Source organism: Bradysia coprophila (genome assembly GCF_014529535.1).
Source record: "Bradysia coprophila strain Holo2 chromosome IV unlocalized genomic scaffold, BU_Bcop_v1 contig_144, whole genome shotgun sequence".
Taxonomy (NCBI): Eukaryota; Metazoa; Arthropoda; class Insecta; order Diptera; family Sciaridae; genus Bradysia; species Bradysia coprophila.
Window position 1 is genome coordinate 1481153 of NW_023503373.1, and position 27012 is coordinate 1508164.

The 27012-nt window shown below is 34.2% G+C and overlaps 1 protein-coding gene and 1 long non-coding RNA gene across 2 annotated transcripts; one reads left to right on the plus strand and one right to left on the minus strand.

Annotated features, from left to right (window-relative positions):
- The first annotated feature begins 4922 nt into the window (after positions 1-4922).
- Positions 4923-25540, plus strand: LOC119071373. The gene is made up of 3 exons (XR_005086640.1): positions 4923-4933; positions 19513-19520; positions 25350-25540. It is a non-coding gene; the product is annotated as an uncharacterized LOC119071373 (long non-coding RNA).
- Positions 17691-18620, minus strand: LOC119071326 (enhancer of split malpha protein-like). Its single transcript, XM_037176211.1, has one exon. The coding sequence runs from the start codon at positions 18493-18495 to the stop codon at positions 17977-17979; it is 519 nt and encodes a 172-aa protein (XP_037032106.1). The 5' UTR covers positions 18496-18620; the 3' UTR covers positions 17691-17976.
- Positions 25541-27012: the final 1472 nt, after the last annotated feature.

Below are 27012 nucleotides of genomic sequence, written 5' to 3' on the forward strand. Positions count from 1 at the left end.
CTGTAGAATATTAAAAAAAAATTCCTGGGCGCTGATTCTTGTAAATTTTTAACTCGACAATTGTCACCTTAATGCTAAGAGTGGTCCATACAATTCGTAATTTTTAAGGCGACAACTTGTAAGTTACAAATTCTTAAATTCACGAGAATCAGTCTCATTGTTATACACTTATCGTTGCATCGCATAATTTTATGATTTAGCACAGTTTCCGAGAATTTTCTTAAACTAATGCTATAAAACCGATTCCACAAAACCAACGAAATAAGCAAAATTCAAAGCATATCAAATATCAAGTCGTCAAAATATTTGGTTTCAATAAATATTTAATTGAACACCATACTGATTGATCTATTGCTATACATATTGGTTTCTTAGTGTCTTCATTTAGTAAACAAAATTTTATATCCAAATATATATGCGTAGCGCATAACATGGCACAAACGAACAACATGTGTCGCAATCAATTTAAACAGGCACATTTTCACTATCACCCATAAAAAAGCAACAACATTTTTAAATCAACACGAGCGACATGGGCCATGGCAAAAGCATTTTCAAAACGTGGGAAAGTTTTTTTTTTTAAATTCATTTCATCGAAGCGAACGACGATGTCTATTTTACATTTAATTATTTAGCATGACACATACCATATATGAACATAATCTGATAAAAAAACTACTTGTTAATGCCGGGTAAAATGGTTAAATGTACATAGTCTGAAATGTTATATGTATGCTTTACCGTACACAACACAACATCATTAGACAGTTTACGGTTGTTGTTGATCCTATGTCAAAGGGAACATTATATGCCAGAGCATTGAGAGCACATATGTTTTCTATTGCCACATTATTTCGTCTAAAAAAATGGGTTGACTTGTGAGAATATTTTTACGCAGAATTTCTGGTTAATTATATTGAACGATATATATAGGAATTGGTGGGACGGTATGATGGCACGCGGAAATATCGTGGTATATGGCGCGCATATGTTTGCTCATTTTTTTGAGAATGAAAAAAAATTATTGAATTTTTGGTCGTTACATTTTTCGTTGAATACATTTCTTTCAAAAAATAAATTTTAAACTTCAGATAAGAAAATGCGGTTGAATTCCATCAGACAATTTAGTTTGAATTGAATGTGACGGCGTGATTTCTTTTCATTCACTATGAGTATAAAAATTCAGAGGAATTCCTAATAAGAACAAGAATCGGAATCATGTTCTAATTGTCAGAATTAAATCTGATTGAATAAGACAAACATCACGAATGATTTCAATTAAAAAATTTTCTTTTTTCTTTTATCAGTCGATTATGGATAAACAAAACGTATTATTACAATTGGAAAATGCTTACTATCTTACCATCCATGCTAATTGGCTATAAAACAATCAATATTCTTAATGGAACAAGGTCTCCACTCAAATCTCTTGTACCATTATTTCGACTCAGACTAATCCAATTAAATGCAGACTTAACTCATGACACGCTTCAAATGAATTTAATTAAATTTGAAAATTATACAAATGAACAAACGTAACCAATTAAGACCAAGGAGAAATACTTTTGTTCCACAATATATAAACCTGTTAACATAAGAACGTATTTAACTTTTTAATACACTCGATGCTGATATACAAAAGCTTTTATATAAACTTTAATTTGACCCGAGATCATATGAATTTCTTGAAACTACAAGATGTATAACTATGATTGTATACATGTGCAATCTAGCTCAAACATGAACCTATGAGTTTAACAATTTTGTGATTGTTGCCAAAGCATTTATCTTGATTGTCAGCTTTCGAACACACGACTGTCAAGTGGTTTCTGTAATTACCTTTGATTGTTATTGACGTCAATTAAATTGAACTCAGGGTTGCCCTTAAAAATATAATTCGAAAACAAAAAAAATATTTCTACTCATCGTCTTACCACTACCACGTGCTATAAATGGTAACCCACAATGTTTCATAAAAAGTTTTCATTTGAGCCCAACGCAACCCTACACATAATTGTGAATAGCATGCTTATGACTGCACGAGTTTATCGTTCCCACGGTCTGTATCAACTGACGGGCCCCCTTTTTTCATAAGTGCACAATAACACCATAGTAATTCAGTCATGCCACAACAGTTTTCTGTTGTTGTTATTGTTATATACTCATTGTTGCTTATAGGTTTTATTTCGTTAAACCCTGTGGTATAATTGAAGCAATGAAACAATTCGTCTGATGAAGAGTTCGATTGTTGTTGTTGTTGGTGTGTTTTGTGCATTATTTTATTATAAAATAATTAATAAATATTACCGCAAAAACAAACTCAAGTTAAGGTACTATTTGTTATGCTCTTTTCGTATTGTTCGTTTGATTAGCTTAGTTTATTATAGAGGCAATGGAAATAATTCGTCAGAACATAATCAAATGAAGGCAAATAGGAAATGCCAATAAACGGTACTATAGACAGTATATACATCATTAGCAATAATTTCGCGCCGGTAATTTATGCATAAAAGCTACAAGACTCTTTGATTGTACTTTACACAAAAAAATAAATTGATTTAATTGAGACCTTTCGATGTGAGAGAGGTAAATTTTAATGATTTTTTCAAAGTGCAACCGAAAGTCAAGGTTTTCGTTTTTTTAAAAGTAAATTAAAAATTGGGCCATTGGCGTCAGATCCACTCTATTTTTATTCTCATTCATATACGATCTATTGGTATACTGTTTCTTTCACGCTGGTCAGGGGCGGATTAAGGTTTCCAGCGCCACTGGCAAACGGAATCTAAGATCCAATTTTTCTATTCGAAATTCGTATATAAATAAACGAACATTCCTGCTTGTTCAAGACGAACGTTACGTTACGGAGAGTATTGAAATGGATGCTGGTGTTAAGATAGAAGTTGAATAAATGTAATTGCGAGCTCAGCGAGTAATATATCACTTCAAAAATTCTGACACATCTGAAAAGAAAATACTGTTTTATTGTGCTTTACGAGATTATACAATGTGTATAGTTCATTCGCAAACTCTCTATAGGTTTGTGACAGATTACGAGCGCCGGTGGCAAAATTTTTTTAAATTTTAGTTTGAAACTAATAAACAATTTCTCTTCAGACAGTAATTGTCCATTCAGTGACTGAGCTCAGCGCCAAATTTTTCCAGCACCATGGGCACGGTACCGAATTTCCCATAGGGTAATCCGCCCCTGACGCTGGTTGTATGATGAAGCGACATTTTCGTATATTTTCAACAAAAGAACCGTATCGTAAAAAAAAGCCGTAAGGACACGCAACAGATTTTAATCGCAACACTTATATCTTGATGGTAATGGCAAAATTCGACGCAAACTTTTTTGAAAAATAATGCAATTTTATGCAAGAGATGTTCAGCTTCCCATTTTTCCATCTAAAACCACATATTAAATTGCCGTAAACTTAATTGACCATATAAATTGATGATTGGATGGCAGCGGCCTATAGAATTCACAAAACACAACGGTTAAAATTTAATGAAGCGAACCTAATGCATTTATGGTTCCTTTATCGGAAATTCGTGTGTGCGTTGTCTTACAAAAGGGAAATTCAATGCATAGATAATGCGATATTTTTACATGAATAAATAAATTTTGGACGTGTACGCTGCCTATAGGGCAGACCTCCCGGATAATAATTTAATTTTTGAAACAATTGATGTCTAAATATACATCGAATTTCCAATGAAATTAGCATGTAATTTGACTTCCACTTCGAAAACAAGTCATCTTACCAAATTGCTCCTTCTGAGAAACAACTTCAGATTGATGCAATGTCCTTCGGTCACTGGTCACTGTTATATTATTAAATGGTAATAACAGACTTTTAGATTTCATTATAGTCCAATCAATGACAATGTGGCGTGTGTACCATTTCCGGTTTATGAATCCAATTTTTTGAAAATGGCTTGTGGTGTTAAGTTAATGGGTGGTAATACTATTGAGTGAAATCGAACACAATGCCTGTTGGACGAGAGAAAAATATGTGACAATAGTTCAGATGTAGCAGAATGCAGAAATGATTTTTCTGAGTACTCTTCACAAAAATCACATTATCATCGTTCCAAACACAATAAGTGGACTTCATAAGTGTTCCTATAGCCATGCAGGAGGTCCCGTTCTCAATGAATGCATTCGTTTGCACTCGTATACGAATATATTAACAACCTCTTCCGTTTCAAGTACTACGAACTGTTCATATGTGCCTACACACAAACATCCCATTTGCCAACAAAAACTGCATAGCCTTTCAGAGCGCACAAAAGATTATGAGACATAATATACTTGCATTTCCAACAAAAAAATATCCCAACAATGAAACGGAAAACGAGCATAAATGCAACCCCCAATTGACTTTTTATCACAACCACTTTACTCGAAAAATAATATTCACTTAACGATACCCATCCCAAAGTTGAAGTGAAGGAAAAAAAAAATTGGCGTCGAAAAGTTGGATTTTTGAGACAACATGTTTGGTAAATACAGAAAAGATAAATGTGAGCCATAGGGTTACAGAGACTATCATGGCATAGAAATCGGTATATTACACAAATATTTTTCTCTTTTTCTTAAATGCATCTAAACATTATGCGTTTCTTGGTTGTTAATGAGATTTTTGAAATAATTTTTTTTTTACAAAAAAGGAGACGTTTTACTTAAACATCCATCCATTTAGAGATGCTAAACGTTTGATAAAAAATTTGTGTGTTGTTTTTCCTCAAACCATAATTTGTTCTACCGTAATTATAGATTTTTTGTTGGGCGCCGTGTTGTTTTCGGATATATAATTGGTTAATAGCAAATCCAGTTGAGGGTGTTGATGTAAATCTAAAAAGATTATTTTTGTGGTTCTTTTGGCATACCACTTCGTTGACAGATAATATGCGGGTGACCTGTGGTACGGTAGGAAGGCGCCACGGTTGCATTTCTTTTTACAAAAGATTTAGACAAAAAATTGAAGATAATTCACCTCCGATGACATAGCACACGAAATGGAAGATGTATTCGTATATGTCGTGGATATTATACATGTTTCCACTAATTTTATTTAAATGTTGAAAAAAATACAAAATTACAACAACAACAACACAAAACTCAAATTTAATTGATATAGAAGATGGACCCACACAAACCATTAAGAAATACCAACGAAACCATTTAATTTCCTCATAAATCTTACACAAAATCTATTCAAGTTTCAACGAACGCTATATCCACCAAACAACCAATACCATCTCCATCTACGATGTAGAAAAATAAGAAGCAATCGCGTGTCCAGCACGCGCTCTAGCTTATGTGTACGACTGTTTTCATAGTAGCTTGTGCTGGATATGTGTAGTTTTATGTGCATACAGGCACTGTTTTGTATGGTATAAAGGCAAGTGAAACCAGTTTGAAATTTCATAGCTATAGATCAACTTATACAAAAAACAAATTATCACATTCATGTTTTGTATTATTATATGGTTTGTAACAAATCTTACAATTTACAATGTTAATTTTGAATTTAGCAAATTTTAATTGACTGGTAAGTGTGAGGCATTTTTAAATCTATTTCAATATGTAGGTAATGTGGCTTTCAATTAGCATTCTTAAGCGTACCCTCGAGCGTACCTAACCATTGAATGGTGTTATATTATTAGGATACCGCTTGTTGTTTTAGAAAAGTTATGTAATCAGAAATGATTGACATAGTTATCTGGGCGAAAAATTTTAAATCCAGAAAATCAAATAAAATTTCCTTCCAGGTACTAAGATAAGATAAAGATGAAGTTTATGTGGAAATGAATTGAAATTACCCTGTTCTATCATTGAATTATTTTTTCACTTGTTTCAATGGGGTACAGAAAAGTACGTAAAAAAATGATAGTGAAGTCAAATGAAGTAGTAAGGGAATGATGATCTAGTCCGTCGGTTTGAATGAATGTGTACAATTAGTAAGAATTAAAAAATGAAAGCTTGATTTTTAGAGTGTTGAAGGTTTTGGACAGAGCCTATTTTTATGAATCTTTTTCTAAAAAGTCTTTCAAAAATTCCTAAATTTAAGAATTCAAGAATTTAGGAATTTTTATGATTTTCATGGAATTACGAGGGTTGCCTTTTATATTTCTAGCCTAGAGCACCTCTAGTGTTTTCATATGCTTGTCACCATGCTAGCAGATAACTTTGGACCTTTTTAGGAAGAACTACATTTATGAGAGCCATGAGATTTTCTTCGGTCTAGTCACAGGAGCCCTTCTGACAGAGGTCTTCACTTGATTGGGAATTTTGGGACTTGATTGGGAATTTTGGGAAAAATGTGTAGCATCGGGTACTTTTAGTGTTTTTTTATGCTAGCGACTATGCTAGCAGCCCAATTAACCAAATTCTTCCTTACCGGAAATTCGGAGTCACTTCGAAAACGAACAATAGCGATATCTATTGTTCGTTTTCCGAAGGAATTCCGAATTTTCGGAGAGGAAGAACTGATTAATTGGGCAGATAACTTTGGACCTTTCTAAGAGAAACTATCCCAAAGAGAACAATAAAATTTTATTTGGTCTAATCACAAAAGCCCTAATATCAAAGGTCCTCTTCTATGGGAAACTCGGTTCAAATTTTCATATTGCCACCATTGGGACATGGATCGTGGTAGATCTTCGAATGTTGGTGTTTGGAGTGGTATTGACGTAGTCTCCCTGTAGCACTATGTTTGGTTCCACCAAGCAACCCCATTTGACTGGAGTAAAGAAAAACATTTTGTGTGAAAATTCATACAAGTAGACCCTGGGTTCAGTAAAAGGAAACTTTGAACTTAAAACATATTTAAGACGATACTTAACTAAAATTCTACTGTTTTGCACACGTAAAAAATCCCAATTTCGTATCTTAGCTATTCTTCAAATTATAAACAAATGACGGGAAAATGTGGTCCAATGAAGGAAAAGAAATGATCGAATGCGGGAAAATATGAGAGAACGACCAGTAAATGAATGGAAAATATAAGCAAATGAATGGAGCGAACGACGGGAAAGTATGAGCGATCGGCATGCGAATGGTGGGACAGGATTTTCCTTTGTTGTTTGCTCGAGTGCGATTGATTTAAATATATGGAAAATTTGTCAAACTTCACGTAACACCTTATGCAAGTGTATCATCTGTTGTCGAGTCGTCGATGATGATTGAGAACTAAGCAATCCATCTGCCTCGCCTTATAAAGGAATAACTTTTGATAAAGCAAGGAAAAAAATAATTCGTACAAATAGAATTCATTAATCAAATGCGGCAATATAATATGAGGAAAACCACTTGCGCAAAAGTAATAAAAAAAAAACTGAATTAAGCCGTCACTTGTTTTGGCTTCACAGTTTCTAACAGTTACAATGTCATACTATAAATGGTGCGTGTAATATTTTCTACAATTTTTTTTTTTCTTATTGAAAATGCGCAATGAATGTTATGGTTCGACGTCGTTTCAATAATTAAAGAGGTTGTCACATATTGACGGTTTTAATTTATTTTGATCGAATGGAGTGTGTTTGAAATTAATATTTTCGTTGAAAGCACGCGCTAGTTCAAAATTCAAATTGATTCATTTAAAGCAATTTATTTTAATTGACTGTTGCAGACGTTAAGTTATTTTCCGTTTGTTCGTTCTTTTTGTGGAGTGGCAATTTATGTAAGTAGTATGTTTGGCTGGATGATCCTCTTTTGGATTCACTATACGTTACCGATACGTCTGTTACTTCTTTTGTTCATTATACATCTTGCCATGTAACAGAACTCATCTAATATTTTTGTCGTCGTTGTCGTTAACAGATTACTATAGCATGTGATTATTTAAAATTCAATTTTATTGCTGCTGTTCTTGGCGGGTAAAGTTTGATATTTTTATGTGATTTACGTGAAAGAATTTTTCGTTACTTTCGTCGATTAAGCTGTTAGAATAAATAATGTTTGTTAGTTGCACATGATGCTAGATGCTTATTAAAATGTTGATATTGCTATTGAGGTGATGTTTAAATTAGCATTTTAATTGTGGGAATTATTAGTTCGAAAGTATGAACGGATTTTATGCTTCTAGTTGGTTATCGTCCTGACTAGTCGATGTGAATACAAATTCATCATTATGTTGAAGAAACGTTTAACAGGAATAATAAGTAGATTTTTCATAATTTTTTTTGTGTTCGTTTACAATTCGGGTCTCACTTCTCTGTCAGTCGATTCCTTTCATGGAAAATCCAAAATGTTTTTGGCTCTAAAAACATTAACAAAAAGTCCTTTTCTTTCATTCTCTCATTCTTTCTTAATATTGCTAAATTATAGCCAAAATTGATTTCTTTTGCTAAAAAATAAGTCTCATTGATATGGGCATAAAGACAGGGCAAAAAAATATTTGTTATTTCAGCCGCTTATTATATTATTATGTGTATTTCTCAGTCACAAACAAAACGAAGAGAAGAAACTTAAATGTCAAATGGAATCATTTTGTACACAATCATCTCAGTATTTGATAATAATAACTTTTCAAGACATAAAAAAAACTTTTTTTTCGTTATTCTTTACCATAGCACTGTGCGGACGATGTCAATTATATGTCATTTTTACGGTAATGATTTTGGACAAAAAGTTAATTGTACCGAAAATTTGTTAAGTTAAACATAAAAATGTTTTTTTTTACAGAAAAAAAAACCATTTATCGAGAAAGGAATATGATTGTCAAAAAAATTTTATTTATTATTTTTGAATTGGGTATTTATTGTGAAAATTATAAACGATAATGGAAATTTTATGATATGTCTTTGTGGATGCAGATGGTACGATTGTTATTAATTTTGAACTTTAATTATGGGTTAATGGAGTGAGTGATTTTCGTTTTACTTAGTATAGACTTTCGTAGAATGGTTCTTCTTTTGTCGTAGAAGCCTTTGAAAAACTTTTTTATGTGCCCTAAGTAAAGTTAATTTTTTTTTTTCACTGTGAAACGACGTCCATTCTTTCACTTCTTAAAAGTAAGCGCATAGCGCTTTTATACGTATTGTTGCTGGCGGGTCCCTTTGTGGTCGATAAATAGAGTGAGCAGTCGTCTTTCGTTACCATTTATTGCGGAAAGTAGATCGGCTACAAAATTCTGTACAAATTGAACTTAAGTTAGGTTATGTTTAACCGAGGAATGCAACCTCAACTCACGTTTCGTGTTCGACCACAATTCGTACAATTGAAATGAATAATTTTACCGCGGTTCCATACATAAAACTTTGTGTTCGTACTGTTTGACGCGAAATGAAACTAGAATTAACTTAAAATTATCCTATACGAGAAAACGTTGTTGCTTCTTCGACGACGGATCGTAAAAAGAGGACGTTGACACTTTGGATGGTGTGAAGTTATATTTGAACGACAGTATTCAGTGCTGGCAGTAACACTCCCCCCTGCTAAGCTTTCTCTGGTAAGGGAGCTTAGCTTTTTCAAAATCTGCCAGCTCAGTTCTGTCTCTCGTAAGCACACCATCGCGTCATCCGAACGTCCTTGAGTACTCGAATTCGTTCTAAGTCGTTGTGCTGTAACGAGCGCAAATAGTTCTTGAAGTGTGTGTGTCCCCGTTGGCTGTAATTGAGCCGAAGTTGACCCAAACGTTCGTTGGCTGGCCGTTGATGACTCAAACTCTTGTCGATGAGACGAAACAGGGGCTGAAAGACTATGTTGATCGTCGATAGACGTAATATTTGGCCACGTACTATATTTTCCATATATCGTTCGATATCCAGGTCCACTCATACTCAATGTGCTGGTGAAGAGTGACACGATCGATTTTCGATGACTGGATGTCCATACGTATGGTGGCCTGTGTGAGCTCGACCAAGACTGTTGCAGTCGATGACTCGAAACTGGTTGTGGATTTGGATTGCGTCCGATTCGCTGAGCCGAAATTGGCACAAACTGTTGTCGTCGCTCCATGTTTGACAAAGGCAATCGTCGTCGAAGAACTAATATCGTTGCGGCTGTTGCCCTTGTGATGTGTTTCGTCATGGGAATATTCGATGCATACGTTGCGGTCGTTTGTTGTGAACTTCTCACAGACCCTTGTTGCGTTGACATTGACCCAAACATTCGAATTTTGTCACGATTGGCCGCCGGCTTAGAGTCGACATCAAATTCGTATTCAAATTGACACGAACCGATTAATAGTTCTTCGATTTGTGAACGATAGACGTGCCCGATGTTCAAAATGGAGTTTCCGTTCTTCCACTCGATCAACGGACGATAAACATGCCCGAGATCCAATGAGATGTTTTCTCGTTGTACCACCAGCGATGACCAAAAATCGAAACAAATCTCTGATTTGTCTCGAAACAATTTTGTAGTGTTGCTGGCGGGTCCCTTTGTGGTCGATAAATAGAGTGAGCAGTCGTCTTTCGTTACCATTTATTGCGGAAAGTAGATCGGCTACAAAATTCTGTACAAATTGAACTTAAGTTAGGTTATGTTTAACCGAGGAATGCAACCTCAACTCACGTTTCGTGTTCGACCACAATTCGTACAATTGAAATGAATAATTTTACCGCGGTTCCATACATAAAACTTTGTGTTCGTACTGTTTGACGCGAAATGAAACTAGAATTAACTTAAAATTATCCTATACGAGAAAACGTTGTTGCTTCTTCGACGACGGATCGTAAAAAGAGGACGTTGACACTTTGGATGGTGTGAAGTTATATTTGAACGACAGTATTCAGTGCTGGCAGTAACACGTATATCTAAGAAAAAGACGTATTGTACTATTACAATAGTATTATTGAAGAACATAAATTATTACCATTTAGAAATCAAAAGTATCGACTATGTCCATTTTAAAATGTATTGGTACAAATCTTTCACTTCATTTGTTTCAACATAAACTATTCTTTACAAGATCGCATCGGACTGAACAAAATACTTATTTTTGTCATCGTTACCAATAACATATGACAAAACCTCAGACACAGTTTGTTTGTGAGTAATGCATAATGTGAGTACAACATCGAGGTAGTCGATGAATTCATCTACCTTGGAGCGCTGATTCGTTCGGATGGCGATAATAAACCCGAAATCCAAAGGCGAATCATGGCGGCAAGCAGATGCGATTACGGTCTAATCAAGCATTTACGCTCAACGTTGATATCGAAGAAAACGAAGTGCCAAGTTTACAAAACGCGTCCAGTTCTGACCTATGGATGCGAATCGTGGACAGTAAAGAGAAGTGATGAACAGTTGCTCCTAGTAGCAGTGGTGAAAGTCCAACGGTTGAGGTGGGCAGGGCATGTAGCACATATGGATAGAAATAGAGCCCCCGCAATGTTATTCCGAAATGATCCAGAAGGGCGAAGAGGAGCGGGCGCTGGGAATAAGAGGTTGGCAAAGTGCAGCACAAGTGGCTGTAGCGCCGGTAAAGTAAGTAAGTAATGCAATAATGTGTAACAATTAAACTGAGGATGAAATTAGTTGGATGCATTGCTTTTTGCATGGCTTTTTTTCTAAAGAAACGAGCCTTATCCCGTAGTGACATCGCGGTCTGGAAATAGAAATTTGTTTTCATTTCATTTTCATCATGAGTATCAAAATTTACTTTCGAGACGAAGTTTCGTTTCGATAAATTGTCAAAACACTTTGATTTTTTAAATTGTAGTTTTCCCAGGCTTAGTCCCAAACACACCGAGGCAGGCTTAGTCCAAATACACCTCGACTTTTCAAACACTAAACTTGTCATAATAACAGTTTCCAAAGCTTGTTGCTTTAATACACACCCAATTCTGCTAATTCTTTCCATATAAAAATGCAAATTAAAACTCATTATTCTGGTCTCGGTTCATCCATTTTTTTTCTAACCCTTTGAAATATGTAATTATATTATGGTACCGTAGCGCATTTATATTTATGTATAATAAAACAAATAGTAGATTACATTGGATGCTGCGGAGGTAGTTCATTACATGAGGGATCAATTTTGTGATACGAGCCGAACTCACAAGTGTGGTTTTAAGCAACAAGCTTTGGAAACGGTTATTTTGACAAGTGTAAAATTTGCATATCCGAGCCGAAGGCGACCCCTTCGGGTCGGGCTGTAACACCCCACTTGTCAAATACCTAACTTGGAACCTCGGAAGTAATATACTATTCATATGAATATTCCTTCACTTGTGATGTAATGGAAAAGTTCCCACATGCAACAACCGCTTTCCGCGGGTGGGAAATGTACGTGTACTAAAAATATTCCGGGTGGATAGGCAATAAAATCTATTACTACTTTTCTTGAAATGCAAAATCTTTACAAGAACACAACCCAAGGCACATTGCTTATCTTTGTTGTCGGCGTCTGTAACAGTAGTACATGAGTAGATTTTGTTGAAATGCAAAATCTTTTACTTCATTAGTGATTACATCGATTTTCCTATATATATATAAGAACACCACCCAAATCACATTGCTTATCTTTGTTGTCGGCGTCTGTAACAGATGCACATGAGTAGATTCGAATGATTTTCTTTGGCCTGCCCTGTGTCGCGATTTTATTTTTACCAAGTGCGATGTATAGTTACCGCGTTTTACAAAATCGATTGTTACGGGGGGATCACCAACACAAGGCTTGTGTATAAATTAAATTCTATAATAATATGAAACATTTATCTTGACTAACAATCTGTATAATTATAAAACATTTTTCTAGAGCCAAAATTATCATCAAACGATTCCTTGACGCCTTGAATTTAAAATATTGAACAATTTTAACCAAAAAAGATCATAAAACATCTTCGACTGCCCTTCGATAATTATACGAGTATAAACTATTTCATTCATAAAATATTAAATCTAACTCACCCTGTAATTATTTCATACTAAAAATATCATATACGGAAACACAACCCTCAAAAAGTCCTGTATAATTACTACAGCCTCCTAAAAGTTTCTATTAAGAGCATTTTCAGACATTTTTCTAGACCGGCAATTATAAGATCGGAAACCACAGGTCGAAAAATGATGATGTAATAAATTAGTTATTGAATATTCTTGACATATTTTTGCTAACAATGGATAAAACATACAAAACCTATAATTAGGATGAGAATCTTATGATTGAATCTATTAGAATTGAAAACTTAAGATAAATTATTCTTATTTTCCTCAAAAAAAGATGTGTAGTTTGATGCAGACTTACGGCACTTAGCAACAGACATTTATTTCGGTGGCGTTCAACCAGGTCATAACAATTTTGTGTAGGTAAAATATAAATATTTCAAACACTCGCTCATGTATGTTTAACCAATTTTCAGAACTGATTAACATCTACCAAATTATTGGTCGGATAATTCATCATCCGTGTGCAGTATGCTATTTTTAATGTAGTCATGAATGTTTTGAGACTAAATCATTGAAGCAAAAAATCGGAAAAAGATTTTTCTTTTACCTAGGATAACGGAGCCAATAATCTTATCTTTGCGGAAAAAGTATTTCATGCAGATTGTAGACGGTGACTTCGTGACTCAGCTTAAAATCGATTGAGTTGAATTTAGTTTGTTATAATTGTTTGTTTGCTTATCTCTAGTAAGAATCAACGTCTGCTGAAATATGAAATCCGAAGAATATTTATTTCGCTTACTCCACTGCACCTTCTTCAAAAAATTTTTTTAAGGAAGACTGACTGATGAAACCGTAATAGAACCGTTTTAAATTTAAAAAAAAAAAAATTCTGAGATTTTTGGCTGACTGTATCTAGAGGTGTGCGCCGATCTTAAAATAGTCGGCGGCGGTGCGCCGACTGGTAAGGGATCGGCGGCGGCGCGCCGGAAGAAATTTATAGTCGGCGGCGGTGCGCCGATCGGCGCGCCGATAAATTTACAAAAAATCTAATCTTTCGAAAATAATGCAAAAACATTTGAAAAAGCGTGCGCAATCATTTTTCCGAACACTGAAATCTTACTATCTTGCAATCTGAAGTATCAACCACTTATACAAGGGGAATCAACTGAGGCGTATCTCACCTTTTATATTGTGTACAATGTACAATCACCTATTATTTTGAAAACATCTAATTTAATGAATCCAAGAATGATTAATGAGTTTGCGTAAATGACATGTAAGCTATAAGTCAAATTATAATTTGGAAATTTTAAGTCACATCTTCATACCAGATGTTCTGCAGGCTTCTTATTTCCAACTTATAATTTATGTCATTTACGCAAACTCACTACTATTATCTTTCGATTTATGCAATAACCGTTCCCGTTGCCTTTAGTCCATCTTCGATGAAGGAGTGAGATCGTAGTAGAAGGTTTTCGCAAATAAGAGATTTAGATAAACTTAAATTTATAAGTAATAAGTGCATAGACTACGCCAAAATGATTTTTTTTCCCAAATTTTTTAAATAAAGCAGCTAAAAATTGAAAATAAAGATACCCGTGTCTCGTCTTTTTGACGAAAAAACTTGAAACCGGAAAGATTTTCCACTTTATAAATTCCTAAAACACGTGATTTGCGCCATTTTCCACCCAAATTCCACATAAGGTCTTAAGTTTGCCACTTTACAATTACAGTAGTTTTGACTGATTCACTGAATTTTGTTCTCCTTCTTCTTCCTCTTATATGCACAGAAAATAGAGTAACGTACCCAAGAGTTCACGTTAAGTGAGGATACAGAAAAGACAAATGCTGTTTCGACCTCGGGTATCGATGGCGGTCTCGGGCCAGCGTGATCTGACCATCCTCAGTAGTATCCATCGATACCCTTCCCAAGACAGCAGCCAACTTTTTCTTTGGACTAGTATTTATATGGCGACCATATAAAAGACGAGCTATAGGTAGACCACCAGAGAGATGGACAAACGGAATTAAGAATATTGCAGGTACAAACTGGCAGCAAATGGCAATGGATCGTACGAAATGGAAAGAAGTTGGAGAGGCCTACATCCAGCAGTGGATAGAAACAGGCTGAAAAAGAAGAAGAAGAAGTATTTAAAAATATGCATAAAACACTTGCCATCTACTGATAGAAATAGGATACGTTATAGAAAGCTACTTCGAAGATAACCCTATCGTAGCATCAGAAACAAAATCACCGTCGTACAGTGCAAGTAAGAAGAAAAACCCAAAGTTTCAACAAAAAATTTTTAACAAAAAACTCCTTTCTACGCATATAGAAACATAGCAGCATATAGAAACCTGACTTATAAATTAAGAGCGATAAACATTTGCTAAAACCTTGTACGTATGTACTCAGGCACACACTTTTGTATAGATTTTTCAATTTAAGTTTATTTTTATTGTCGCGCATTAAAATTTCTGAAAGCACTAAACGTATAAAATTTCGGCGCGACGAAAATACAATCGGCGGCGGCGGCGGCGTGAGCTATTATTTTTCGGCGGCGGCGCGCCGAAAATTTAGCAAAAAATCGGCGGCGCGCCGGCGTAAAATCGGCGGTGCACACCTCTAACTGTATCCGTACCCGTAGAACAAATCGAAGACATTCAATGCTTAAAGTATACCTACCTCGATAAACTGTGACATAGTGTACATCACCGTTTCAATTATCCTTTTACCGCCTATATCCAAGCACACAAATATCTACGGTCTTTTTAGAAATTTTGAATCGACTAATCTGTTGATGGGCTCGATCAAATTTCACGCTAACAAGAATAATTAAATTCATTTCCTTTATCGGCTTTTTCTTACAATACCGAATGATAAAAACATCAAAATAAGAAATCCATTTAAACCCTTTCAGCATTCAGTAACATTCCAAACAAAATCCAATAATAAATTAACGGAGGATGTATAGTACTGTTGCATAGACTTATCAAATCGAATAATAATAAAAAAATCCATTACAATAAACGATATGGAAAAAAACAGGTTCCAGATAAGACATTTTTAAAAAACTTTTTCTTCTAACTTTTTTTTACCCGAAATGAATTCCTATTATAAAAACGAAACAGAAAATACATTTTTCCTACAGTGAACGACATCTCAAATGTCTCACTGTCAAATTTTTCTGAGAATTTTATTGTGTCATTGCAAATTCACAATGACATTCTCTGAAAAAAATGACAGTGAGACATTTGAGATGTCGTTCACTGTATAGGGATTCATATTCCAACTATAAATTTTATATTATCAACATTTTTTACCGAATAAAAAAAAAGTTTATCTTGTTCTCAATTATCTCGATGGTATATTCTCCACAGGTATATTATATCGGTTGAAGTCATACAAGAGTCCAATTCGAAAATTTTTAACAATCTCTAAGAATGCAGACCCTTTTTAGGTTTCGTTTCTTTTGTTATAAAATTTTATTTTTACGAGCAAATGCATGCATAAACAAATTAAATAAGAGTTTCAGTTTAATGTTGAGGTGCACGTGTTCAAATTCCTGTGAGGTTTACTTTTAGCCGAATAAGCGTATAGTTACAGCGGTTTATACTGAGATTTTTTTCTTCACAAAATACATTGCATTGAGAAAGGGTTTGAGTGGGTCAAAGAGGATTAAATTAAAATTGTTTTGAAATTCACTGATTCGTTGGAGACAATCCTTTAAATTGCACTCGATGAAGTAATAGATCGTGAGACTATTCTGAAAATTATGTAGATATCATATTCATCATATTTGTCATACCGTTTGCTATACAAATAAGCAACATTGATTGGCAATTTTCGTTTTTAATTTATTTTGATAAATGAATGAGGTTGTACTAAATCTATTACTTCATAATATTTAACACGCTTTCGTCTATCTATAAGCAAGAAACAATAATTGTAGCTCATTTAATTCTTGTCCCCATAATTGCTCACAGATGAATTAATAAGCCGTTAATTGGTGGTTACTGCATTACTATCCAAAATACCAATGTTTTGTCTCCAGAGATAGCGAACAATAAACAGTGAAATTCATCTCAACAGGCTTCGTGGAATCTTACCGCTGCATTTAAACTGACTGATCGCATTGAAGTTTATAACAACAAGATCTCCTTTCAGGAAGAAAAAAAAAATTCTTGGACCTAACAGCTAAAAAAAGGACCATAAAAACTTTGCTTTGTGTGTAGGCGATATATATCTTCGTTTTTTTTGTGCCTTGTATATTATTCATGGTTGAATACGTTTTTTTTCTTCTCCTTTTTAAAACCCAATCCGAAAATTGATTCTGCTTAGAATTTGAAAAGATGAAAAAGAAAGCCTATACAATCGGTTCGTTTTCTACCTACCTATACCTAATACAATGTAATATGGGATACATTGTTATATAAATATTGGACAATTACATTTCCTGTAAGATTATTTTTTTCTGGTTCAGGTAAATGGTATGATCATTCTTTTCAAGTCCAGGTAGAATTGTATTTTGTAAAGGTTTTACTTTTTGTTGATATTCTTTTTGGAATCGGGTTTTTTTTTCTCTTCATTCTGTGTTCCCAGTAAATGCAATTGAATTTTTATTTGATTGAAAAATAAAATTGCTTCAACGAAAAAGTGTGGAAGAAGAACTGAAAGACCAACGATGAATGGAAAGAATCTGGAAAAGTAGAAATAACAAGACAAGCGAAAATTTCGTTCAAAAATATTTTTTAATTTTTATAAAAAAAAATTGTTTCATAAATGGAAGACAATATCGATCTTAATTATACATCAATTAAAGCCATTGCTGCTTACGAAAATAACTAATCAAAAATCATCACAAAACGAGCTTACTATAACATTTTGATTCCCTACTCTAATATCACAAACGTTCAAACTGAACATTCTCCAATGAATTATACAATCAAAAAATAAAGCTTGAGCAATAATTTCAGGTTAAACAAAAAAAAATAATTCAAAAGCAAAAACTTAATGAATTAAACAATTTGAGAGATCATTTCAAAAAAATATAACTTAATTGGCACTTTGAATTCTTTTTCACGTGATTTTAATTTCACACACTTGTTGCATACTGTTGTTGTATGTTCATTTACGCTTGAACCCATCGATCGCCGAATTGTAGTTGCGGTTGTTGGTATGATGAGCAACAGTAGGTCGGTTGTACGAGGTCATAATCAACTGGTTTCTGCATTGTTGTCCAGAAGAATGTGCCGGCTTCGGTGCGTGCAAAATGAACGGGTACAAATCGCTGATCTCGCTTTACTGGCTGAATTTCAAAATCGTCATTTTCGTAAACATAAACGGCTGCATTGTCTTCACATTGGTCAATTTCGCGGAATATTCTCGATTCAAGTTCTTCGTTGGCTGAATTGTCGTCAATTTCGGATGCCCAGAAATCGTCACAGCTTTCGATTGATGCATTCTTTTGATTTGCATAAACGAATTCGGTTTTCTGCTTCTTGCTCTTCTGGCGCAGCATTCTCAACAGCGGCTTCAAAATTCGCTTGATTTTGTACGATGATGATTTGGCCACTTTTTCCGCGTTGTATTTGTTGTCATTAATGCTGTTATTGCTAGCAATAATGTATTCGTTGTATAATGCAGACATGATGAAATAACTTTTATAAAACTGTCTTCACTTCGTTCACAAAAAAAAAACTTTGTCAAATTCACGACTGAATTTTATTTTCAAAAGAAAATTTCTTGAGCTGTTTACTGTTCGAGGTACGTTTCGAATATAAACTCCTACATACCACTTGTTCCCTTTATATAGAAAACCGTAGGGTGAATTTTCAATACCAAACCGTATACTGTGCGTACCCCACTATACACTTTGGTAAAAGGCATAATACAACCATTGTATGTATATTCGGATGGTGTTCTCGAATCAGGGAGCTGTATAAGGGCAGGTGTTCAGAAAAATAATTTTTTTTCTCTCGAATTTATTTTCGTGTATATTTTACCATGTAGAAAGAAACAACATAAATGCGGTGCACAAGTGTTGTGACAGAGAGGGAAAATTAGGTTTTTTTTATGAGATTTAATGTTGCGCATATATCTACATACAACACACTCTGAAAACTGTGATTATCATTTTTATGTATAATTTAAAATGCACTGAAGAAATCGTGGGAACATGTACCTCGACTGAGTTCTCACCAAAAAATTTTCTGGGGCAGATGGTAAGCGAGGGTGAATTTTTTTTGTATATGCATAAATAACGCACAACATAAATATATCTCCCATATATATCTTGTTTGTGCACAAATTTACACATACGCGGATTTGATGGATTTTGATTTGAATGGCTCGTTTGATTCTCGTGTATAGAGGTAGGTGGGTTTCGATGAATAATCATAAAATAAACAATTATAGTATGGAATTGCAAGTGTCCCTTTTTCAGGTAAAGTAGCATTTATACACATGAGCCTCTTTGGATATAAAATTAAATTGAGTTAGAATATGTAGGGTGAATGCATATTATACCCAAATAGAAATGAATGTTAATATAGCAACAGCAACAATCAATAGATTAATGTACCGTGATTTCGTGGGGTGAGCGGTAACGGTTGCACAGATGAACAGTAACATCAACTATTATAGGGGAGAATTCGTCTCCCTCTAGTTGGAAAAGTATTTCAATTATACCTGTGTACTTTGTAAATAAAGGTTAATTGATTGTTTGGCTTATGCATTGCACTTTGAGGACAGACAATTTTTGGGGTGCTACACTGCTTTTCATTTTTGTAATTTTTTGGGGTGCATCAGTATGAGGTGGAATGATAAATTAACAGGTTGAATACAGAACAACGTGTTAACGATTCGTTTTGGAATTATTGTTGGCAGCGTCGACAGAAATGAATTTTTATGGGGTGCTTGACATACTTGTGTTTGACATGAAACCAATTACACCTTAACGTATTGGATGGCATAATAGTCAGTTGGTTTAAAAAAGAAACGTGAGTTACCGTTTTGAAAAACATAAAATTATAAATTTAAGTCATCGTCTTCCGTTTCTTTACACACTCTTTGCTTCATTGATCGTTCGCTTCGTATAGCATTGATGTTCGTAAATTATGGATTATGCTCTTGCATTACCACGCGCTGTTCTCGAGCGTACCTCGTGTTGCATTCATTTTTTTATGTAATTGGATTTAATTTGATTGCATTGAACTGAGGTATCATTGGTGTCATTGCAAAAAAAAGGAACAATAGTGTAAATGAGGTACGTAACCAATTCCTTGTAATGATCAATGTTTAGCCTACGTTTTATGATGTATGGAAGTCATTGCCACTTTTAAAAAAATATCATTAAAACGTTCTGATTTGCATGATGTGACACCTAAAACCAATTTCGCTTCGTAGCCCATAACTGTAAAGAAGCTCGTAATGATGCATTGATGTTATTATCATCCAAACGGTATTTTCACTTCCGTGCAAAATTTCAATTATATGGTGACGAAACTAAAACAATTCGATATTCATGATGGGTGAGCATGCAATCCAAATCGAAACGTATAAATATTGCCCGGATCGTGTTTAAACATGTCTCGAAAAACAAGAAGTGCAACAATAGGAGTTCAATATTTTTTATACAAAAAAAAATTAATTTTTTTCTTTGGCCAGAAAGGTCTTTTTTTGTGAATGCATTCAATTCACATCAAGAAGCAAACAGTTAAAAAGAATATCAACAGAAGAAAGAAAGAAGTAAGAAAAAAAAAACTGAGATAAGCTACATAAAGTACCTATAATATATGTTTTGGAAGGCACCACGTGCACCAATTTTACACTCTATATTTTGTGTTCTTGTTGAGACATGTTTTTCAAGACGTGATCAAGATGATGGTATTATGAACTTTGATGATATCAATTACCACATTTTATGGAAAATAAAATCTTTGAAATAAAGAGAAGAAGCAAAAAAAATGGAGCATGCAAATTTACGTCGCTTACGATTTTATGGAAATGGTAATTTAGAAAAATAATTGAGGATTTTGCGGACCTACAGTGGATCGAAATCGTTTGACAGATGGATTCGTTTGCGTTGACAAAGTTTTTCGAAGAAAGCTATGAAGTGTGACTGAAGAACTTGTTGGGGTACCCAAGTCATTGATTTGGCTAGAATGAACTTGTCACATGTGAGAGCAAGGGTCAGAATTCGAAACAATCTCTCTGATATTTTTGAAGCCTTGGAATGACTTAGGCGATGGATTGGTAGTTCTATTCTTTAACAATGTTCTTGAGAAGGTGATAAGAGTGATTAAAGTCGAAAAAGGCAGTCATAAGTAAGTGGAGTCAGTTGCTAGGCTATACTGACGACCTAGACTTAATTGGACGGAATATTGACATCGTTAAATAGAATTTCGTGAACATTGAAGATAAGGGTTCTGAGTTCGGTCTCGAAGTCAGTGAGGAAAAACCACCAAGTACATGACGAATTCATTGTCCAATGGTAGACCAATGAGCCATACGCTAGAGGGGAATGGAAAACTCTTCGATTCTGTCGACAGCTTTATTTACCTTGGATCGCAGGTCAACAGCGATAATATCATCGAAGAGTTAGAGGAGTATTCAAAAACTCTTTTAGTCAAAATCACTCAACCATAATCGTAAGTGTGATACTACGAACAGAAGCTTGGTGCATTATACAACGGAGATGAGCGGATACTTTTGGTGTTTGAAGGGAGAATTATTCGGTCAATTTTTGGGAGAGTGAATGTTGAAGGAAATTGGCGAAGAAGATTCATCTGTATCGGCTTTACTGAGAGCCCTATTTAGTCAAATTCATCAAAATCAATCAATTAAGACTCGGCTCGGTCATGTACAAAGAATGGATGAGGAACGTGTGCTACTGAAACTGCTAAATACAAATCCCGTTAATAATCGCAAACCAGGAAGTCCAAAATCAAGATGGAAAGATGCAGTTGAGTTGGATCTTAAAACACTAAGATTGAGCGATTGGACAAAGTTGGCGCGAAGTAAGTCCGATTGGAGAAGAATGCTGGGGAGGTTAAAACCAATAGTAGATTGAAGTGCCCGCCCAAGTAAGTGTTTGTTTTCGGTTTTCCCTTTTTGCAATAGAGTCTTTCAAATAGCGTCTTATCATGTTAATATGATGAAGTGAGACGTCGGCTCAAATTAATAATAAATGCTCACTGAAATGTTATCACTACATACTCTGATAAACTCCTTCCTTACTTAGATCGATTGCATCGAAAGCAAATAACACTCGTCTGAGTACTTCGATTCCAGTTGGGGGGATTTTTTTTTTCAATATTTTGTATACAAAAATAAATCACTTGGCACAGATCTTACATGAATATTATTAATGTCTTGCCTCCAAAAATTCCATCATGGTTTATGGTACCAATTCATTCATAACGGATTTTTCGAGCAACTCAATCGTGAGAAAATTAGGGTTAACACATTTTTAGATATATAATTTCCACTCGTAGTCCCAGTGGCAAAATAAACGTTTCGTATCGTAATTTTTAACTTCACTTGCCACATTAACATATATTATCCGTGCAGGGGGGAACTAACTTAAAATAACGTGTGTGTTGATTGATCTCAGCACATGTGTGCGCGCGATCAATGTGCTTATGAACCAGAGATTTGAATAATTATGAAAGAGATCTCAATTTTTACCGCTGTTGTAGATTAAGACTATCCTATGTAATAAAAAAAAATTCTCGACAAAAAAAAAATGTTTAACAGAAAACACTTGATTTCGGTTCAAAGAAAAATTTATTTTCTCACCATTAAAATTAATCGTATTCAAGTTCATTGAAATCTCTTTCTAAACCGCATATATCGTGTATTTAAAATGCGATTTATGTTTATGCAAATTAGCTAATAGCCTCGCTTTAACTCATTACAACCTGCCTAAAAGTATAGTTTTATGCAAATTTTTATCTTCGGTTGTGTAGATAGTTTTTTTCTGGACAAAGGCAAGTTACCTGTTAGATAGTTATATATGCTAGGTGCAAGGTGCTAATGTAAATGGCTCGGAACAGTGTGTGTTTAGCATGAGAAAAAAAAAAACAGAGTAATAAACTTATTGCTGGTACAGCCGATGAATTCTTACTAAAAATCAAACAAAGTAAAAAAAAAAAGAAAATCCTTCGGGGGATGCAAAATAAATTTATTTATTTATTTGCTTGCCTCGTTTGTTTGCTCTTCAAATTTGTTAAACCGATTTTGAATACGTGAGGTTAAATAAATTTTCGTTTTACGTTAAAAAAGCACTTGTTTGTTGAACACGTATGCAAAGTGTCAGTAAACGAGAAAAAGAAATCTGATGCACACAACTTTGTTTGACTAAAGGTAAAAAAAATTCAGAGAAAATCATCGTATACAGCAGGGTGCAATTTAGATATGTTCAAATAAATTTGAATTTCGTTTCTAAAAGTATTTGCTCAAGCATTTATAGACGACGAAAAGGTAAACACTGAACCTTTTACCTTATTTTACTTTTTAATAAGAAAATTCCATATGTGGCACGTACTACAGACCCCGGTAAGAACTGAAAACAAAATGTCTCAAATATTCTTATTCAAATTGTGATAGTGTCTAGACACCACAATTTCACTTATATTTCATACTCGTACGCTTATTGTTTAAGAAAAATGCAAACCATCAATCTCTGGGGGTATGGAATCTAATTTTTGTTTTCATTTGTTAAACGTCATACAAGTCTACAATTAACGAAGGTAAAAAAAAATCTAAAAAATATATTGTACAATACAATACGGTACCTGTCAGACAGAAAATGAAAAAAATATGACCCTAACCATTAACGCTATGATATACAAGAAAGAAAGAAAAAACTGTTAAGGTACGATCATAAATTTATCAATAGTAAAAAAAAACCAAAATCTCGAAAACTGACAAAAAGTACCTGTTCAAATATATATAGAACCCCTCATGTATGTCAGACGGTATCTTGATGCCCACAGATTTAAGATGAAATATGAATCATTTCATCGTGTAAAAGATTTGAATATTATGCTTGTTGGTTGGTGTAAACAGGACTACCATGAATCATCATTTTACATTTTGTCACAATATTTGATGTGTGTCGGAACCTAGACATAAACTTATAGAGGATTTCAAATACCTCAACCATCGTCTCAAACGGTACAAAAGCGATGTCTTAGTGATGATTTATACACATAAAAAGTCTTACTTTGATCGATTAATAAGTTTTATTTTTGATTTTACATCTATCAGAATAAAATCTATTACTTCCATACTGCCAAAATAGTCAGTAACATTGCGAAGGAAATTGCATCGATACCAAAGTTAGCCGAAAGATTAAATTTTTCCATAGATTTCAATGTTCGAACAAATAGATTTTAGTGGAACGAATTGTTGAGAACATGAATCTGGAATGTAAAATTTTACATCACTTGCAATAGGGACATTTCGTTCGATATTTGTTTCCTATACGACTTACCATATAGCTTTGTACCTGTTGTCAATGTCAAATGAGTTCTTTTGGTTATCTTTTTGAAGGTCATATGCATGCACCGCAATAAAATAAGTAAAAAGAATCTAACCTCTTACAGACGGCAAGCACATGTATTATTATCGGGTCTATTACTTCCAACGATCAAAGTATTTTTAATCTGTTGATTTCAAATCTTGTACTTCAATTGTCTTAACATATATTTTTCTATTTTAAGGATCATATTACCCAGAGCTTGTCATTATTTTGGTTGTAGTTATCGATAACAGATTGATATAATATAATATTATGTCATCGAGTGACTCTCACAGTGACAGGTTAATGACCGCTTTCGAAAGGTGATCCAACGAAAGTTCTGGAGGTGGTGCCAATATCCATTTCAATTAAATACCAATGATGAGGATAAATATTTTTATCTGCCTAGCCTAGAACAATAATTTCCCACTTATCCCTCTGGAGCATCTTTGTTTATCTCGGTATTATGTTCTAGGCAGAAAAGTGTATGCGCCTCTTGCCAAAATTGATATCTTGACTTGTGGTCATTTCGGTTCTCAACCAGCAGTGCCCACACGTCTCGATAACAATTTTGGCAAGAGGCGCATAATCTTATAATATGGGAAACGGGGTGTCACTCAAGCATCTTTATTGACGCTAGTAACTTTCGAACTATACAGCCTTTGATTATTTATTTATTCTAATGGCTTGTCGAACAGAAAATACAAACAAAAGCACAATACAACAAAATGTTGTATCGATAATGTAAAAACAATTCAAAATTCTTATCCAACCGGCCAGCATGATTTCAAATGACAAGTTCCAATGATGGTCACAGATTTCCTGACTGGAAGATCTCCGGAGAAATGTTCAGCCAGATTCGAATGGGATACGAGACCATGTGAAACGATGACAAAATAATTACTTGAAGCGATGTGTACGGGAAATATGACCAGCCGCCCAGCCGGTGTAGATCTGTTCCTTTGATTTTTCGTTAGGCAGTCGTCTCGATTTCCATTGACCGGGAGATTTCGATGAAATGTTCGGTCATCATGAATAGAAATTCGAAACCATGCGAAACTTTCATATCGTTGCGTTCGACCAAAATTTGGGGTTGCGATGAATTAATGTTTGACTTTGTGATCATTGACTGGGAGATTTCGGATGAAATGTACAGTCGCCGGTTTGTTGACATTCGTTAAATAATCTTCAACGACCAATCCACGGAAACGAAACAAAATTGGATGTCAACATCCTTGATACAAAGCCCATCAGTTGAACATAATCCTGTGTTGGTGCCTGGATGAAACTATCTATATAAAGAAAACGCGCACAAACCTCTTCCTGAACATTTGCACTAGTGTGGAGTTACACTCTATGTTTGTGTCAGGATTGAATAGAAAGAAAAAAATAGCCGAAAAAAGCGATTTCAGAAATATTTATTCCAACAAATTATTCATCTTTGTTACGTTTCTTTTTAAATTACATCTCGTAATATTGTAGATATTAAAGGGATATTAATAACAATGTTCGAAAAAAATACCGTCTATACGGTAATCATTTATCCAAATAAACGAATGCACTGAAGTGAAATAACGTTGTATTTACCGAATAAATATTTCCTTCTTAATACAAGAAAAAACTGTCCTAAATCCTTTTAAATTTAAAAAAACATACATCGCACACATAACGCATTATTCAAACGTGTTCCTCGTCTGGTAATAATTACATCAACTATATCTTAACTGCAGATGTTGCTGTTATATACCAAATAACTTGAAATCCTTTTAGAATTTTTAATAACAAAAATATTCAAATTATTTACACTTGGACAGATTTGAATGTCTTTTAAATTTGCTGCTGTTGCTACTATACTCCTTTCAATCAACAAAAGGATAGAAAAATATAGAATTCATTTTCCTTTCGTCAATCCTATCCTAAGTCCCATTGTTGCTATTGTTCAGCAACAAATACGTTCGTATGAACAATTTATTTTCAGTAGTCTGTTTGGTTCAATTTAAATCATTTTTCCGTATTTTGGAATAAATATAATTATGATAACATTAACAACGAATAAATTTATTTGCATAAGAAATGGCTCACCGTGCATAAAGTTCTTGTGACCCTTGTCGTGCCAAAATAACGGACATAACCATTTTAACTGAATCTGATATTCACACGTAACTTTTCGAAAACGTACTTTCTCACAATCTCAATGCTAAAAATCAATAAATTAAAACCTTGAAGACACTTTTGTTCTCCTTAAGAAAAGAATCTTTGTATTTCTTATAAATGCAATCCCTTTTCTGATCCTCCTGAAACATCTTATCCCACGTTTTTCTGTATGCACAAAGAATTGCGTCATCTTCGTTCAATTGTTGTACACTTTTTTCTTAACGTTTTTTTAGCTGGTCTACCTAGGAATGGAGTCTATGCCCTCAAATATATCAAAAGAAAATCGATTATTTGTATGCTTTTTTCTGGGTTTTATTTTTTATTTTGGTCATTGTTATTTCTCATGGGAAAAGAAGTTGACCATGATTGTTATGATGCAATCATACGACACGTTTTTTTAGATGCAGTATCATGTCGAGACATGACTAACTTTTGCTTGGGAAAATGTTTTAGGAAATTGGAAAAGAAATTGAGGATACATGTCGT